At 43.6% G+C, this 18,562-nt stretch overlaps 1 protein-coding gene across 1 annotated transcript in view; it reads right to left on the minus strand.

The window, feature by feature from the left end:
* Nucleotides 1-18,562, minus strand: part of ulk4 (unc-51 like kinase 4) — a 66,430-nt gene that overhangs the window by 5,953 nt on the left and 41,915 nt on the right. Inside the window, exons 30-34 of the mRNA XM_030102730.1 lie at nucleotides 16,585-16,633; nucleotides 14,134-14,239; nucleotides 8,889-9,055; nucleotides 7,031-7,132; nucleotides 4,785-4,979 (exon numbers count right to left, since the gene is read on the minus strand). Of these exons, the coding sequence (XP_029958590.1) occupies nucleotides 4,785-4,979; nucleotides 7,031-7,132; nucleotides 8,889-9,055; nucleotides 14,134-14,239; nucleotides 16,585-16,633 (619 nt within the window). The remainder of the gene's footprint in view (nucleotides 1-4,784; nucleotides 4,980-7,030; nucleotides 7,133-8,888; nucleotides 9,056-14,133; nucleotides 14,240-16,584; nucleotides 16,634-18,562) is intronic.

Raw genomic sequence — 18,562 nt, forward strand, 5'->3', positions numbered from 1 at the left:
CTCTCACCTAACTGTAGAAAAAAAAGCCAAAATCGTTTTTCTGTTAGACTAGGGGTGTTAAACATGTGGATCAAAGATTAATGACACAGTAAAGAAAACTAGAGAAGTGAGTTTGTTAAAAAAAAAGTGCAGCAGAAAAACATATTTAATGGCATTTGAGAGACTTTTCTCTGAGAGATGGGTTATTAAATGCGTGATCAACTCATCCTGTTCCGGACAAAAGTCCATAAAAGGTTGCAATATGGGGACATAAAACGCTTTGACATTTTGGAGACTTGTTTTTTGCCTCTTGAGATCAGAGGAAGCTTTTGGACATGAGTGTGGGGTTAACAAGCAGTGTGAGGTTAAAGAACAAAATCAACAAAAACATCCTGCCTCTGCTCACAGACGACACAGCAGTCAGGAGTTAGCACAGTTCACCCAGAATTCACATTAACACATTACCTTCACCACACACTAACTTCCCGCTGCTCTTTTCCCGCTTTAATACGTATTATCAAATGTATCATGAACTCATCGAGCATTAGTTCAACTGCACAACTTACTAATGCATTTCTTTTTGATAGTTTTGTGTGAAGCTGGATTAAAAAGGACATGAATTGTGGCCGGTAGCTGAACGCAGACCGTCTTTCCAGAGGCCTGACTAATAAGTTTAAAAACTGAGAGACCAAACTCTTTCAAAAAGGAAAATAAACGCGTCTCACACAAATAACTTATCATGAACTTGTTTTCATTTAATTAGCGTTGCTCTTTAAGTCCATTCAAGTTGTAACTGAAAAAAAGAGACAAGTTGAAAATTTCCCTAATGCAGACTTGATTCATTCCCCCCTCGCCGCGTCGCGCCGCCCCTCCCTCGCCATTTCCAAGCTATTAGCGGGATCTTTGATTGAGATTAACAGAGCCCTGAAATCAATGAAAGATAATTAAAAAGCCTTTTTTGAAGGGCAGGCACTTGTCTGGGTGTGTAGGTGTGTGTTTGAGGGAGATTTGTGTGAGTCATTGTGTCTCTCTGACGGCAGATCAGTGAAAAAAGTGTGTGTTGTGTTTAATGAGTGTCTGTGCTGCTTTAACTGATTGAATCACTGATTTGAAAGCAGTAAACGCAACAAAAGGATAAAAAGAGATACATGTTTTGTATATGCATGTATGCAAACAACAATTGTATTTTCTTTTAAACTTTGGTCCAGTTTAAATAAAAAAAAAATTCACACGTCCCCTTGAGGAAGAGTCAAACTTCTATTTTTGAATCTTTAAATTCCCTGCTGGGATGAAAAGAGTGACTAAATGTGAACAAATAAATCTGCCGTGCTCCGAGCGCCGGGACACTGTGTGGTGACTCATCCATCAGCCACGTGGAAACGGCAGAAACACACTGCTGTGGAGAACGCATTGCTCAGCGAGGCGATAAGAAGACACACACCGATGTTCCTGTATGGAGCGGAAGGAGGGAAATGAGGGATTTTACACATGAGGACAAATTTGTTGATACAGAGAGAAAGAGAGAGAGAGCGAGGGGTGAGACGTCTGTGTTCGGGCTCTGGTGGCAACAACTAATTAGCGAGAGGTGTCAAGACTACACACAAACACACACAAGGTCTACACACCTGTCTCCCTCTCTCTCTCTCTCTCACACACACACACACGCACACAGCTCGCAGGCACAGCCTTCAGTGAGATCATATGATCTCAGGGTGACAGCTGACCTTGTGTCCCACGTGTAGTAAAGTATTTCATGACCCTGCGGCCAAGCCAAAACATTAAGAATGCATTTTACATAATTCATACGGGTCTCCAGGAAAAAAAAAAAAAAAAAATCTCCCCATTTTTCTAACTTTGTGTTGACTTCTTAGGATGCGTTTTCTATGTTTCGCTTCACCAACTCTTCCTCCTCCCTTGACCAGATGCTCAAATTAATATTAGAGAATTCTAAAAAAAATAAATAAAATAACATTGATTAAATTCAGAGACATCCGGTGTCAGAATTGATAAAAGCTTGTTAAAGTGGCCTGTGCAGTCACGGAGAGGTTTGTGCTCTTGACTCACAGCTTGAAGTTTCACAGTTCAAGTCTGGGTTGAGCGTCTTTCTGCTGTGTGGGGTTTGCGTGTCCTCAAAGGGTTTTTCTACAGTTTCTTTACAAGGGTTAACAAATATGGATGGACGCCTCAGGAGGGGAAAGCAGGTCTCCGCCAACACTGTTTGCAGTGGAGGTGGGGAGCTGCTGACCTCAACTGGGGATATTGTTGGACGGTGGAAGGAGTACTTTGAGGACCTCCTCAATCCCGTCGCCACGTCTTCCGTGGAGGAAGCAGAGGCTGAGGTCTCAGAGGTGGACTCGTCCATCACCCAAGCTGAAGTCACTGAGGTGGTTGGCAAGCTCCTCGGTGGCAAGGCACCGGGGGTGGACGAGATTCGGCCTGAGTACCTTAAGTCTCTGGATGTGCAGGGACTGTCCTGGTTGACACGTCTCTGCAACATCGCGTGGCTGTCGGGGACGGTGCCTCTGGATTGGCAGACTGGGGTGGTGGTCCCCCTGTTTAAAAAGGGGGACCGGAGGGTGTGCTCCAACTATAGGGGGATCACACTCCTCAGCCTCCCCGGGAAAGTCTATTCCAGGGTACTGGAGAGGAGGATCCGACTGATAGTCGAACCTCGGATCCAGGAGGAACAATGCGGTTTTCGTCCTGGTCGTGGAACAGTGGACCAGCTCTATACCCTCCATAGGGTGCTCGAGGGTTCGTGGGAGTTTGCCCAACCAGTCCACATGTGTTTTGTGGATTTGGAGAAGGCATTCGACCATGTCCCTCGTGGTGTCTTGTGGGGGGTGCTCCGGGAATACGGAGTCCGGGGCCCCTTGTTAAGGGCCGTCCGGTCTTTGTATGACCGGAGTAGGAGTCTGGTCCGCATTGCCGGCAGTAAGTCGGACCTGTTCCCGGTGCATGTTGGACTCCGGCAGGGCTGCCCTTTGTCACCGATTCTGTTTATAATCTTTATGGACAGAATTTCTAGGTGCAGCCAGGGGCCGGAGGGGGTCCGGTTCGGGAACCACAGGATTTCATCTCTGCTTTTTGCAGATGATGTTGTCCTGTTGGCTTCATCGAACCCGGACCTACAGCATGCACTGGGGCGGTTCGCAGCCGAGTGTGAAGCGGCAGGGATGAGGATCAGCACCTCCAAATCCGAGGCCATGGTCCTCGACCGGAGGAAGGTGGCTTGCCCCCTCCAGGTTGGTGGAGAGACCCTAGCCCAAGTGGAGGAGTTCAAGTATCTTGGGGTATTGTTCACGAGTGGGGGACGGATGGAGCGTGAGATTGACAGGCGGATCGGTGCAGCGGCTGCAGTGATGCAGTCGTTGTATCGGTCCGTCGTGGTGAAGAAGGAGCTGAGCCGAAAGGCGAAGCTCTCAATTTACCGGTCAATCTACGTTCCCACCCTCACCTATGGTCATGAGCTTTGGGTCATGACCGAAAGGACAAGATCCCGGATACAAGCGGCCGAAATGAGCTTCCTCCGTAGGGTGGCTGGGCGCTCCCTTAGAGATAGGGTGAGGAGCTCAGTCACCAGGGAGGAGCTCGGAGTAGAGCCGCTGCTCCTCCACATCGAGAGGAACCAGCTGAGGTGGCTCGGACATCTGTTTAGGATGCCTCCTGGACGCCTCCCTGGGGAGGTGTTCCGGGCATGTCCCACTGGGAGGAGACCCCGGGGAAGACCCAGGACACGCTGGAGAGACTATGTCTCTCGGCTGGCCTGGGAACGCCTTGGGACCCTCCCAGAGGAGCTGGAGGAAGTGTCTGGGGACAGGGAAGTCTGGGCATCCCTGCTGAGACTGCTGCCCCCGCGACCCGGCCCCGGATAAGCGGTAGAAAATGGATGGATGGATGGATGGATAAGGCTGACATGTCCATCCATCCATTCATCCGTCCCCACTTTACTCAGTTCACATGAGTCAGAGTGGCTAACCATTACTGCACTGAGGATGACTCATGACCAACTTTAATACATTTAGGTAATCTGAGGAACATCCATCCATCTGCTGTGGTCTTTGGCTCTATTACAACTGCTGATGTGCTGCTGATCAATATTCCAATCATTCAACTGAGTTAAATGGGTGAACATTCCTATTGTGAGTCTCTGAAACATGCAGCAGACTTTTAACGTAATCACTAAACTGTTGCACACACACAACACATCCTTATTGTTGTGTGTGTGTGTGTGTGTGTGTGTGTGTGTGTGTGTGTGTGTGTGTGTGTCTGTCAGCTACACTCTGGTGATTGTCAGCTGCAGCTGCCCAATGTTCTCCTTCTTACCAGAGTGGGATAATAATACTTATTACATTCGGAAAGTAGTCACTTCAAGCAGTTTCGTCGGCGTTACGGCAGCAGCAGACTCTCTCACGGGTTATCTCAGCCCGATAACACCGATCACTTTGACTATCAAATAAAACTGGATGGATACTTGAACAGAGAGTGGCAGGCACACACACAAAACCAGCATTTCTTTCCCCCTCGCTGTCTTGGTCCTTCTGTCAGTCATGCTCTGCTCAAACTTCACATTATTTTCTGGCTGACTGAAGGTATGTCTGTGTCTTATTATTCCAATATTTTCAATCTGTGGTGCTTCCAGAAAACAAGCAGTCACAGGACCCAGATTCTCTCCGAGCTTCTCTCCATAAACAATGTGGACGTGTGTGTGTGTGTTTGTGTATGTCTCTGTGTACGCACTATATTTCTAGGCTAATCAAACAGATGTGGGTCTGTGTCTGCTTACACGCGTCCACTCCGCTTACCAGTCGTTTAATGATCCTGAGAGTGGTCCACGGCACCCGGGTGATCTCGGCGCACATCTTTGTGCGCAGGATGTGTGAGAAACTTTGTAAACAGGAAGGTGAGAGGCAGTCATCACCCTCTCCCCCGTACAGCTGCACCAGGAGGGACAGACACTGAAGAGACTCCTCCCACACTTCCTGGTTCTCAGAAGAAAGCTGCAGGGAGAGACGATCCGTTAACATCATCATTTTATTTACATCACGGCAGCAACTTTTGTGATAACACAAAATAAATCAAGTGTTTTACATCCATCAGCTCCCAAAAACAGTTTCTACAATCTGTTTTGTATCTTCGAAAAACCGATCTGTAGCAAGCTGTGTGGTTATTTTCAATGTGTTTATTTGAAATTTGCATAAAGTTATCTAATGAAAAACATCCTCACAGTTGATTTAACTCATTGACAGAAAGTGATTCTTCTTTTAAGCACATCTCTGATAAGAATCAATTGGAGATGAGTTTTTTAAAGCTCTTTCTATAATAGAGTAGAATTTATTTTCATTTTAGCAGAAACATGAAAAGATGAGCAGTTTAATCAGTCAGTTCAAAATGGTGTAAAAAGCAAATGTGAATAAACAGTGCAACTCATGTTTACAATATACATAACAGTATGTGTGACCTTTTACAGAAAAGAAACTGGGATAACACTCGAAGTCAGTTTGATGCTGGATTTGCCTTGAGTGTTTTCTATTTTTGGTTTCCTTCAACAGTTGAACTGTCATAAACATCTACTACGGTGAGTAAATCATAAAACGTCACTATAATGTGAAACATTAGTCTTTACAGCAGCACTCAGCTCTCTCTCTCACTAATCTCTCATGGGGCGAAGGCGCTGGGGGGGGCAGCTGCTCCCTCAACCCTCTCATTCACCCTCAGACGCCCACCCAACACTCAATGTGTCAAGTAGAAGTGAAAACCTCTATTGTGTCCCCGGGGACCTCTTCTTCTTCTCCCCCCCTCCTGTCTTTCTCTTCTTTGCACTACATCTCAGAAGGCCTCACAGAACCCCCACAGGACCCCCACAGGAACCCTACAGGACCCCTACAGGACCCCTACAGGACCCCCACAGGACCCCGGACCCTCTCTCTTTAGGGTGGACTAAGTCATCCACATTCCCTGCATCAGATTTTGCCCCAGTCGGTCCAGGTTCAGCTTCTTGGTGTAATAACTTTTCAGGAGGCTGACGTTACTCCTCTTTTAGCTGCGCTGCATTTACGGACATAATTAAGTTCATTGAGAGCAGTAAATCTGGCTTTCATGCATTCCCTGTCATCGCTAATAGCGGAGGAGTGAATCACCTGAAATGCATCAATATACCACAGGAGACTGCGTTATTGGACTACTGGCATAAACAGGCGTTTGTGTCAGGGACACTTTATACAGCAATTCTGAATAATAATATAAAACAAGCTGGCTTGGCTTGTTTGTGATGAGTACGCGGTGATTTACACATGCCATCATTTCTAAGCAAAAAAAACCTGATTTTAATTCTGAAACTGAGTGCAGTTGGAAGCATCGAGGGTGTTTTGCATCACATATTAAACCACGTGTTGTGCCTGAGGGGGTGGATATTTGATAGGCAGCAGCGATAAGAATTTCACATTTTCTCAGCAGAAAGGCCAACTTTGTATTCTGTTTTCAGATTTTGGTTTTCGCTTCTGTTTGTTCTCATTGTTATCACAAAACACTGGAACCATTATTGCATTAATGCTAGAATAATTACTTTAGTAAATGAATATGATCATCTGGAATGTGAGACGCACTGTTGGCTTTGTGATCAGGTAATGACCAAGCTGCTTGATTAACTTCATTAAAATATCTGCGACAAACAAATTTAGAAAATGTATCATTATTTATACAGTTAACTAATAAAGTCCTCAATGTTTTAAACACACACATTCACACTGAGAGAAACAGTAAGTATAGGACATAGAAATGGAGTTTGTCTTGAGTATTTTTCTCTAGTTTTTCTATTTTCATAGCATGTAGAAATCACATTTACTGACAGCATAATCAACCCTGCACTCACACATCATCACAAACAGCTTCTCTCACTATCAGGCACCTCAGCCAATGACACATGTAGAAACAAAATATTTATGAATGCAGCAAAAAGCATTGACGCGCATGGATGCTCACACACACACACACACACACACACACACACACACACACACACACACACGGGATCTGTGAGTGTTGGTCTCACCATGTGAATGAGATGTGAGCTGAGCTGGCTCAGGGGTCTGTAGGTTAGGAGCAGCTTCTCCGCTGCCTCTGTCTCCACTGCTGGACGAGATAGCCTCTGGCTCTGTGTACACACACACACACACACACACACACACACACACATACACACACATCCACACACAGACACACACACACCCTGCATTAAATCATTTATAGAGATTTGACAGTCAATAATGATGGATCCAGAGACCTGCCAAGACTTATTCTGACAGACAGACGGACACAGAGAGACACACACTGATAGACTGTGGGAGAAAAGTTTTTTGGTTTTTATATGTGTTTTTTTTTTTTTTCTTTTTGCATGTGTCGTTATTTTTTTTCTTCGGCCAAGCTCTGTAGCGAACAACATACTGCAGGTTGAACAGTTTTCTTAACCACGCCGAGTTACTATTTGCATCTCGTTAAGACTTCAATCTCTCCAAGTCCGGGGTTTTTTCCCTGCATCATTAGCACCTCTGTGTCTCACTTTGACTTATTTTAGTTCAGTCCATGCCTACAGTGGAACTTCAGGCCAATTAGCGGTGGAATAATGTGATTAATACTGGCACACAGTTCCTCTCTCTCCCGGAGTCGCTCCTCCTCGGCTATGCTCCCTTCTTCTTCTGCCGTATATATAATCTCTGACTTGCTCTCCCTTGACCAACTGACTAATAGTTTGGGGAGAGCGGTCTAGTCACGTCCTCTCTCCTTATCAGACCTTATTACCCAAATGAATTTGGCTTGGGCCGAAGTTTTCTTTTTAATGAGCTTTGCATTACTCGCAGAATTGATTTCCGCTGCACATTCTGCTCGCTTCTTTTCCACCGCTGTCTCTCCTTCTATCTCTCCATCCTCCCTTCTCCATCTTCTGTCCTTCCCTCTCTCACCCAGTCTTTTACCCTGCCTCCACTTTAGTCCCCCCACGCCCCCCCCCAGTCCAGACATTAATATGTATGCGTTGGGCTGGGGTGCACACTATGGGGAGATGGGGGCTGCTGTGAGTGTGTGTGTGTGTGTGTGTGCATGGGTTTGGTGTGTGTGTGCGTGTGTGTGTGTTCTTATGTGTCTATGTAGTGAGGCAAGCTGAGGACAAAGCCAGCGGTGATAATGAGGCCGCAGGGACACAGCCAGACTGGCCCCTCAGTGTATGCCTGTGTACCAGTGTGTGCGTGCGTGCACGAGTGTGTGCGTTCACGAGTGTGTTTGTGTGTGTGTGTGTGTGTGTGTGTGTGTGTGTGTGTGTGTGTGTGTGTGTGTGTGTGTGTGTACGCGTCCCAGGGACTCAGGACCTGATCCGCTTTCTCCTGAGTCCACAACTTCAATATTGCAGTTCCTTAAACCTGCTAGCTTTCACTGCATACATCAAGGGTCACACACACACTGGCCAACACACACACACACACACACACACACACACACACACACACACACACACACACACACACACACACACACACACACACACACACACACCTGCAGGGACATAATACAAGGGCAGTATTTTCAGGAAGTTGACTTTATGATTCGGTTAGTGAATCTGCGCTCACTAGAAATGAAGTTGGTAAATGTCGCTAGCCTTGATGGTTTGGTTTCACCATTCAACACACTGGTCCTTCACACATTTTCCACATTGTTTAAAAAATGAATATAACCGATTAAAAAAAAAGTAAGTTTTAATTCACTACTTTAAGGGTCATTAGCCCTTCTGTTTTTAATAAAGTTGTCAAACAAGAACTGCAGTTCTTATTCCTGTATTAAAACACTCCATCATCTGGATGGAAACGGTCTGTAACATCTCCCTATCAATCCTCCTTTGAGCTGTGTTTGAGTTCCAGTACCTGCAGCGCCGAGCGGACGACGACTGATGTCTGCTTGAGGATATTGTGAAGCAGTTCCAAAAGGGCTTGTAACACAAGATGGCAGCTCTTCCTCCCAGCAGGACCGTCTGCATCCAGGTGGGCCTGTGCAGCCTTGGAGAGGGTGCTGACCACCATCTCTATCAGACCTGAGCAGCAGAGGGAAGATCACCATGACTAGGTTGCACTAAAGCACTTTATATGAAGTCATCTTCAGACGAGGTTCACTAGCTAATATATTTGCCGATGTTTTATTACGGTATGTGATTTAAAAAAAAAAGTAGTTTATATAGTTCAGTATAAATTTAACTGTAAAAGTGCAAATTCTTAAAAATGACAGTGTCAACACATCCGGTTTAAAGACTGCCAATGTAAGCAGCATCGACAAATGAAGATTGCTAATCTAAAAAGACATTCTGCATTTCTTTTCCATTTTCTTTCGTAACCCATCCCTTGAGAGGAAACAGTCCATCCTACATCATGAGGCTGCTAACCCTTGCATTTGAATGAACAGCACTTTAAGTGCGAACCCATGTTCTGCTGCATATTAAATTTTACATGACCGAAGAAACATTTGACTGAAGAAGCATTTTACTGGTAGATTCGTGTAGCGGGCTATTGTAAGCATCCTGACGTGTCGTTGTACAATCAGTCACGCACGGATGCTCACAAGACCGCCCTCGCTTGAGATCACGCTTCAGCATGACTTATGCATTGCAGTGAACAGTCAGTCCAGCGTTTCTGTTTGATTTCCATTTTTTTTGTGCACAAACTCCAAAAGGACTCTGTGTGAATGTCTGTTTCTCTGTGTAGCCCTGGGATGGACTTACAACCAAGCTTGAACAGGTGGAATAAGACTATACGCATGGCCTCAGCTTCCAACTGAATGTAAGACCCTGTTGATAAATGATGTGAAATCAACAGCTACGGCTGATAACACAATCTGTCAACACTAAATATGTTTAGCCCATTTACAAATTAATAGTGAGTGATATGAACAAATAAATAACTCAAACCAAAAGAGACATTTAAATTTGCAAGGTCTCTAATCAAATTTATATTGATGCAGTTTCTATAGTCAACTTTTTTTTTGATCTGCTAGCTGGAAAAGAAAAAAAAATTAAAGTCAACTGAAAACTCTCACCACAGCTAATTTATTTGCCTCATTTTACAAATCCTTGGAGTTTGTGTAGCTTATTATTCAGTCTTAAAGGCTCCAACTGTGAATTCAGCAGCCTCTTAAATCACATGCATCAAAGTGGATTTTAAAAACTTGGAAACAGCAGGTTTGCCTGCAGCGGGATGCAGGGCTGCACTGAAACGCGGGTGAAGACTTCTACAACGTAGTTCAATACACAAAATGACCAATGTTCATCCACATAAAGAAGAAATGAAGCACATTAAAAAAAAATCACACAAAAACATTTATGTAAAAAGAAAAAGTTCAGTCTGGAGTTTTTTACCTAATAATTACTGATTTGGTGCAGTGCTGGTGTGGCTTCGGCCAACACATCTTTTTTTTACTGTATGTTAGTAGCAGCCACACTTTGTGCCGTCGTGAAATGCTGGTTGTGAAATGCCTATCAGAAGGTGTTCTGAGGATCTCCCTCACTGTACCACATGAGACGGCAGATTTTAACATGCAGTCGTAGACAGTGGCACAGCCGCCCATCTTTCAAATGAGAGAACTGTGTGGATCTGCCTCCAGTTGGGTTTGGCTCCTGTCTGACTTCCAGGCTATTTGTGATACAGAGCTGCTTGAAAGTTACAGACTCTCATAAACACGCACGCACGCACGAATCCCTGTAAATGCTTTCACTGTGGATCCCTTTCACCAGTTCATACAATAAAAACTGTTTATGGAGTCACAGCAGAGCGATTCTCTTTCAATGTGCGTATGTACAACGCATTCACTTAAATGAAAGATACAGATTTGTTTACGTGTTATGTGAGTATGTAAATAAAGTAAATCAGCAGTACAGCAGGGAGGGAATTCATTCAGTCAATGCTAACATAACTAAGTATATTTAGAAATGTCACATATGTGTAAATGTTACCTGCGCAATTTAGGGCCAGGTGAATAATGCATGAGGTAGAAATCACTGTGTTCTCTCCCATTTTGGCATGTTTGACTTTCTCTAGGTTAAAAATAGACATTCTACAATGCTTCGCGGTGTTATCTATTTATACACCACTGAAAATTTAGTTCTATTGGGAATGAACAGAACGCAAAGCTCAGAGCGCGGCTGTATACAAAGAGGAAAAGTTTTCCAGGGATAGAAAAACCTCTGCTAAACCTCCTACAGACACTTCGTGTCTTTAAAATAGCCCATTTTCTCTATGTGATCACAGATGTATGAGGTATCCTAATCAAAGACAGAGTTATGTATTCTACATTTGAATTAATGGTGTGCCTGATGTGCTTCATAGATATGAAAGGTTCGCCTTGTTGAGATGAATCGTGTAGAATACTCAGCATGAACAATTACACATAGGTAAAAAAAAAAAAAAAACCTGCACCATGACAAAACATTAATTACTACCATATTTGACTGACAGAGCGAAGTAAGTGTCGCCCAATGAAAACCCTATAACAGCATAACCTTGAAACGAGTGCGTGACTTTAGAAAAGCCATGATGAGGAAAGCAAAGACGGCTAATCTCGGGTTAAAAGCACAAAAGCCAGAACTCAGGAACGAATTCACAGGTATTGACGATGCGGTTACGTCTGGCAAATTGAAAAATAAATGTGACTTCTACAGCAGTGGTAATTATATATGTTTTTTTTTCCTTTTTTTTTTTTTTTCACACATGCAACTTATAGTGTCGAAAATACGGTAATCAGAAACTAATTTCACATGGAAATTTCTTGATGAAAAACCCAAAGAACCTCAAACTGGGTCAATAGCAATTATCTGAAAGTCCTCTGAGTTTCTCACAAGAGGAGGCGGGGGTCAAAGAAAAAAAAAAAAACAAGATTATCTGAGCAGATTAAACCCTGAGATGAACCTTGAAGACCTTCAAGGACTCCAAAGGCATACATATATAAAGAGCCTGAGGACGGCTTCAATTAATTACAGGAAAACCACACTTTAATTAACTGCCACCTTGTTAGCATCCCAGCCAACACTAAATGCATGGATTGCTCAGGGTAGGAACACATCTGATGCTTTACATGCTCTGTATGAGTCTGAAATTCACACTGTCAACAGAAAAGCCCAAGGCCGCATACCTTTATATAATCAGATTACAAGCTAGACTTCTGTCACTAGTCCGTCCTCAAATTAATACCGATCCATTAACGAGTCATTACAAATAAAAATCTTGCTTTAGACATCATCTCTTATATCAGCTTGGTGCGTTTTCCTCCTCCCACGTCTGTCTGTCTCTCTCACTATCAAACTGTCACTCATTTTAACCTCCAATTTTCTCTCCTCTCAACTCGACGCTCCTCTCTGTTTCCCACCCAGACGCACTACATTCTCTCATTCACCTCTCTGCAACCCTTTTTACCCCCAGTTTGGCTTTTCTGGATCTACTGGCTTCTCTCTCATGCTTTTTACCATCATATTTTCCTTTCTGTTTTTCTGTTCTTCCCTCCATATCTCCGTCTCTCTTTCTTTGCTCTCTCTGTCTTCATTCCCCAGGGGGTATTATCTCAGTCAGAGGCAAATCTGCCCAATTATAAACCTCATCTCCTCTCTCTTCCTCTCCCGAACACACATTGGGTGCTGCTGCATCCGCAGCCACACACACACACACACACACACACACACACACACACACACACACACACCTTTTCTGTCTTGCACACACACAGAGGTAAAAGCAAAAATGCAACCACACAAGCACAAAAAAACCCACATCCCTGTTTTGCTCTTCCTCTCTGTCTATTTCACTGCCTCACAACACAACACAACACAACACAATGCAACACAACACACACACACTCAAACAGGCGCACATGCACAGAAACACACCACAGAAACACACCGCCCTTCCCCTCCTCTCTCTGTCACACCTTAAAAAGCCAATTATACACGCTTCCTCCCTCTTCCTCTTCTCCCTCTCTCTCTCTCTCCCTTCCTTCCTTCTTGCCATCGCCACACTCATCTGGAGTGAACCACGGAGAAAACAAGGGAGGAAGAGGAGAAGAGAAGACTGAAGAGGAGCCCAAAATAGAGGATAGGAGAGAGGGTAAAATTGGGAGCACAAGGACAAGGAAGGGAAGGAGATGAGGTGACACAGTGCGAGCTGAGCAGATTGGAAAAGTGGACGAAAATAGGGTTACGAGGAGAATGACTAAATAAAGGGAGGCAGAGTAGGAGAGAAGGGAAGAAGGGAAGAGAGGAGTGGAGATAGCGTTAATTGCCAGGCCAGTATTAGTGCTGGGTTGACAGTTTCTCGTTGAGAAGAGAGCTGATTGGATGATAATGATGCTGACTACTGAACTGCCGCACTGCTGACCCAATGGAAATAGAGGTAGACGAGCGCTTGACAGAAGATTCTGAGGAAACGGATGGACTGAGACAGAAAACGATAAGTGAAAGGAAAAGAGTGAAATAAACAGTCCCCAAAATAGAAATTGACAAAGCAAGTGTTGTGCTGTCATTACTGCTGAGAGCTGCAGTAACGCCGCCGAACTGAGTGCCAAACATTTGCATAATGCAGAAGAATTAACACAAATGCACGAAAGAAGAAGAAGTGTGCATATTTGTCCACATTCTTAACTGTGCTGCTTCATTCTCTCATGTTAAATTTGGTGTATTGCTTGCAGTTCGCATTCACGTTCGATTGAGTACAAGTTCCGAGGCAGACTTGAGGTGGAAGTCCTTACCACTACACCAACATGCAGTCTTACTATCTCTTCATTCTTGTTAGAAAATTAGCCCTCAACAGTTCTCGCTCCAAGAGAAAGCACAACAAAATTTGATTCCTCCCAACAGATTCACTGGAATCACTTGCAACTGGCAGGAAATTCTAATATTATGAGGTTTCTCCATCCCTGAAGGACAAAAAGCAATGCCTCTGCCTGAGGCACACACCAACACACAGCCAAGGTTGCTGACCTGAATAAGGAATAAATTGTCAACAAGCAACAACAATAACTAATGTGAGAGAAGATACCTGATTCCAACCAACAGAGCAGCGGTGCAGTGGGGTCAATGACAGGCAGGCTCTTACCTCCTCCACTAATAAAAGCTTGATGCACACAAATGTACTGTACCTTGCTGATACAGTGGTTGGTGATCGAGGACGGTGTCTCCACAAAGATTACACAGCAAGACGACTGCAGTCTGCACCAGCCCACTGGTCACGATGCTGCTGTTGGCCTTGAAAGGTAAACAGACAGGACAACTACAGGTTAGCTTATACTTCACAATACGCCTAGAGATGAAGGACAAGAAGAGGGGCTTACTGTGTGATTTTCCTAAACATGCCTGCTTCTAAGCTTGATATACACTCGCAGTGAAAGGCTAACTTGTTTAAGAAGATTTTTTTCTAGCATGGGTGAATCTCCCAATGATATATGGTGCAACAAGATCCCTTCGTAGCCAAAGGCTAAGTAAACACATTTATCTGACTCCACTGGTGCAAAAGATTTGGCCAAATAAAAGCTTGAGGACGGAACTCTAAAGAAACAAACACAAAACTCCCTCAAACACTGGATCACTCTGGAATCAACAAGAAGTCAACAGACAGCGATGACATTACAACCCAGAAAACAGAATTTCCTGTCATTAGAGAAACACCTTTGACTTTGTTAACCAGACACATTTTCAGAACAACAGCATAACGCAAAAATGTTCTAAAGAGGAAAAACATCTGTCAGTATAGCCATTTTTCATCAACTGGCCATTGAAAAGCATATTTTGTCTCTTACTGGCTTACCAGCTCATTAGAGTTTCACTTTATTCACTACAAACTGACATGAAACACCTACTCGATATTTGTAAATATCAGTAAAGCCAAGAGTTACCAACTAAATTCTTTTGACATTTTTGAAAGGCCTTCTTTGTTGCTATTATGGTTTTTTTTTTTAATCATAAATTTCCATGACATTTCTGAAGACAGAAGAACAGCAACACAGTGATAGTTTCTATCTGAGGTAAATATTGTGAACAGCAGGTTTTAATGCAGGGGATCAGTTCTCAATGCTGAACAAAAGATCCTATCAATCCTTTCTATTAGAGGACAGTGACGTGAACTGTTGTAAAGAAGTGGCTGATAAAAACTTGGGTCAGTAGCCTCCAGCATTCACCTGTTCTCATGTCTTCACTCTTTTCTTGCTTCTCCTTATGAATGCTTCTCTCCCTCGTTCTACAGTAATTCACTTCTCCTGCTCAGATTTCACCATTTGATCCTCTCTGAGATACATCGGCTCTGTCTCCACACATCACTATGATCTGTGTACTGACTGATAAACCTGCCTGGTACTCATCACACGCAGGCCTGAGGCTGAAGACAATGACATTAGTTCACGTCTAGGACAACCTGCCTGTCAGAGAGAACAGATAACAAAGCTATTTTGACATCTGGCTGTAATAAACTATTAAAAAAAAAAAAAAAAGTGTGGTGTAGCTTAGTGAAGCCATAAGCCTGACGAAACACAGTGAGGAACGACAAACCAAAGTTCGGCTTGCTCCCTGTCCTGCTGCCTAAATTATCTCAGAACATATCGAGCATCAGTAAAGCAGGATTTGTGTTTCCCTCCATGCAAACCATTGCGAACAGTCTTTTGCCTCCTCGGGTATAATAACAAGCCAGCAGAAAAATCACGCTCCAGCCAGCATCCTGGGGTCCTTTCATGTCAGAAGCAGAACTACTTCATCATCTAGACAAATACAATTAGGTGAGTTTCTCCATGACAAGCTTGATCATCGGTGACAGGTATAATCAATCCAGATCAGAGGGTCTCAGGCAGCATAAATCAATCTAAATGTGAGCAATACAGACAGGGTAAATGGATGCAGACATGACCGGCTCGGACAGGAGTAAACAATCAGGGGGACGAGTTAATCAGGCCGTTGGATAACAGTGTTTAACATTCTGCATCGGCTAGTCGGGGCTGGACAGGCAGCCATGCAGAACACTGATTATTAAGTGGGCATGTGTGCCTCTGAAACACAAATGGTTCGCTCCAGTGCAAGTGATTTGGTTTGCTGAAGACAGATTGCACCATGTCGTGTGTGTGTGTGTGTGTGTGTGTGTGTGTGTGTGTGTGTGTGTGTGTGTGTGTGTGTGTGTGTGTGTGTGTTTGTGTGTGTATGTGCATGCAAACAGGGTCAGGTGAAGTAGATTGTTTACTAGAAACGTTGTTATGCTTCACTTCACTGATAAGAGACAAGTGCTGCGTTTGTGTGTAAAAGCTTGTGTGCGATCTTAATAGTGGAGTCCATATTCCCACTCTATTAACCCTCCCTCCCCTCCATCGCTGACCTGCCAGTCAATTACACAAGCCCTCTAATAGGTCAACACCACTCAGACTTATTTACATAAATATATCTAAAAGGGCGAGCTAGAGTGAATGAGAGGAGAAGGGAAGGAAGGAGAGCATTGGAGTCAAGCAGAATTGCAATGAAGAAAACCAAATAAACCAAAAAAATATTGGTCAAATAAATGAATAAAATATTTACAGGTGAAAACTAACTGAGCAACCAAGCTCAATCTCTCTTACCAGAATAATCTGAAAGACCCCGGGCAGGATCTTGCTGTGTTGGATCAACCTGAAAAACAGAGAAGAAGAACATATAAGGCATGGATGGAAAACTGAGGGCGATGAAATAATTCAACACAATCACCACATTCTTCATACAAATAGCCTCCAAACATGCTGACTCCTTCTGGTACCAGCGGACCGGAGGTGAGGCAAAAGCTGAGAAATGGAGCAGAGGAAGGGACGGGTGATGAGAGGGAAGAAGGGGGTGATGAGAGTTTAGCAAAGGATGCAGCGGGAGGAGATTACATTTGGTGACAAGGAAACAGGAGAGGATAGATTAGAGGAGAATAGATGGGATTTACACAGAGGAGACTGAGGGGTGGAGGCACGTATGAATGGAAGGGAGAGGCAGCAAATCCAAATAAAAAGGCACAAGGATTAGTGTTACACAACATATTGTAGATTTTTTTTGTTATTGCAATGTCAAAATGGACAACATAAATACAGCAAAAGACAGGCTGAACTGTAACACATTATGTTTTAATGAACTGTGCATTCAGGCTCTGCATGTCAACGTATCTGACCAGTCAGGTGAACTGTAGTGGGATCACCAAGTGTGTGAAAAAAAACATGCACTGGCATAAATTAGGGGCAAGAGAAGGTTTGCTGTGTTCTGAAAACATAAAATTAAAAACATTGACATTACAGTGCATGATAATATGTCTGTGTTATAAGATTTGTGCATGTAATGTGCTTATATTGATCACAAATCATAACATTATCACAACTGTACAAGATTATTGCAAACTGCATGTTCACCTGGTGGTGTGCAGCCCCAATAAGGACACATCCACACTGAAAAAGTCAGAGAAAAGCTGAGGTGCAGAGCAGAAATGAGAGGGAGGGAAAGAGATGGATCTCTGTATTAGTCATGGCATTCTGTCGAGTAACTGATTAAGGTTCTTTGATTCACAACCAATTACGACGTGGCCGGACTGTCTACCTATACGCGCACACATCTTGTTTATGTGTTTGCGTCTGTGTCTATTAGAAAGCAAGAAATCACTCTGGCCGTAATGGGAACAAAGCTACCTTAAATCAAACAAGTGCTAATACGCTGAAGAGAACATAGCCTGTCCACTGCTTAAAAAAAAAAAATATCCGTCTTCATTCTAACTGTGATTTATTGCTCGTCTCTCAGGGATTAGTCAGTTCATTGAAACCTTTTTATAATCAAGCTGAGTCAACAGTGTCTAATCGAGTTTTAGCATCACACACACTGTGGTACCTGTCAAAGCCATGTGGGTTGATTCTTCCCACAATAACACAGACTTCAGTTCTGGCTAAAATCATCAAGATGTGGCAAGTGATTATGCCAGTGCAGCTGCCCTGTCAGGGTAATTTTTAACTTGACTGTGTACCCTGTGTTCAAATCTTTCACAAATATATTGTTGTGCATGTGCGGGTGTGAAGGTGTGTGTGTGTGTGTGTGTGTGTGTGTGTGTGTGTGTGTGTAGATGTGACAGATGGCCTCCCATTAGAGAGGTGACAGGCTGACAGATGAGAGGACAGAGCGGGCCAGCGCTACATGATAAACTGGACCACCTTTAAACTACCAACCATACATCAATGGACACAGAACAAAACACCAAACACTAAACAAACAGGAGAACAGCGTACCGGTGACACAACAAATAGATGAAACAGCATCCACCATCTAAGATACAGATCAAATACAGGCAACGGTACGAGGATTGTTACAGAGAATACAATTTGTATACAATCGTGGACAAAACCGCTAAATTAGAAATTGGATCACATTATCCTGCTGTCAATGAAAACCTGGTGAAATTATATTAAAGGAAATAAACACCAAAAAGCTATGCTGCAACAATCATGTAGAGTTAAATTATATAAATCAGAATGCTTTAGTTTTCCTTTTGAACAAAATACAAATCTTTGAAAAAGGATTCATTTTGCATGTGGTTTGCAGGTG

This window comes from Salarias fasciatus, chromosome 11 (genome assembly GCF_902148845.1).
Source record: "Salarias fasciatus chromosome 11, fSalaFa1.1, whole genome shotgun sequence".
NCBI lineage: Eukaryota > Metazoa > Chordata > Actinopteri > Blenniiformes > Blenniidae > Salarias > Salarias fasciatus.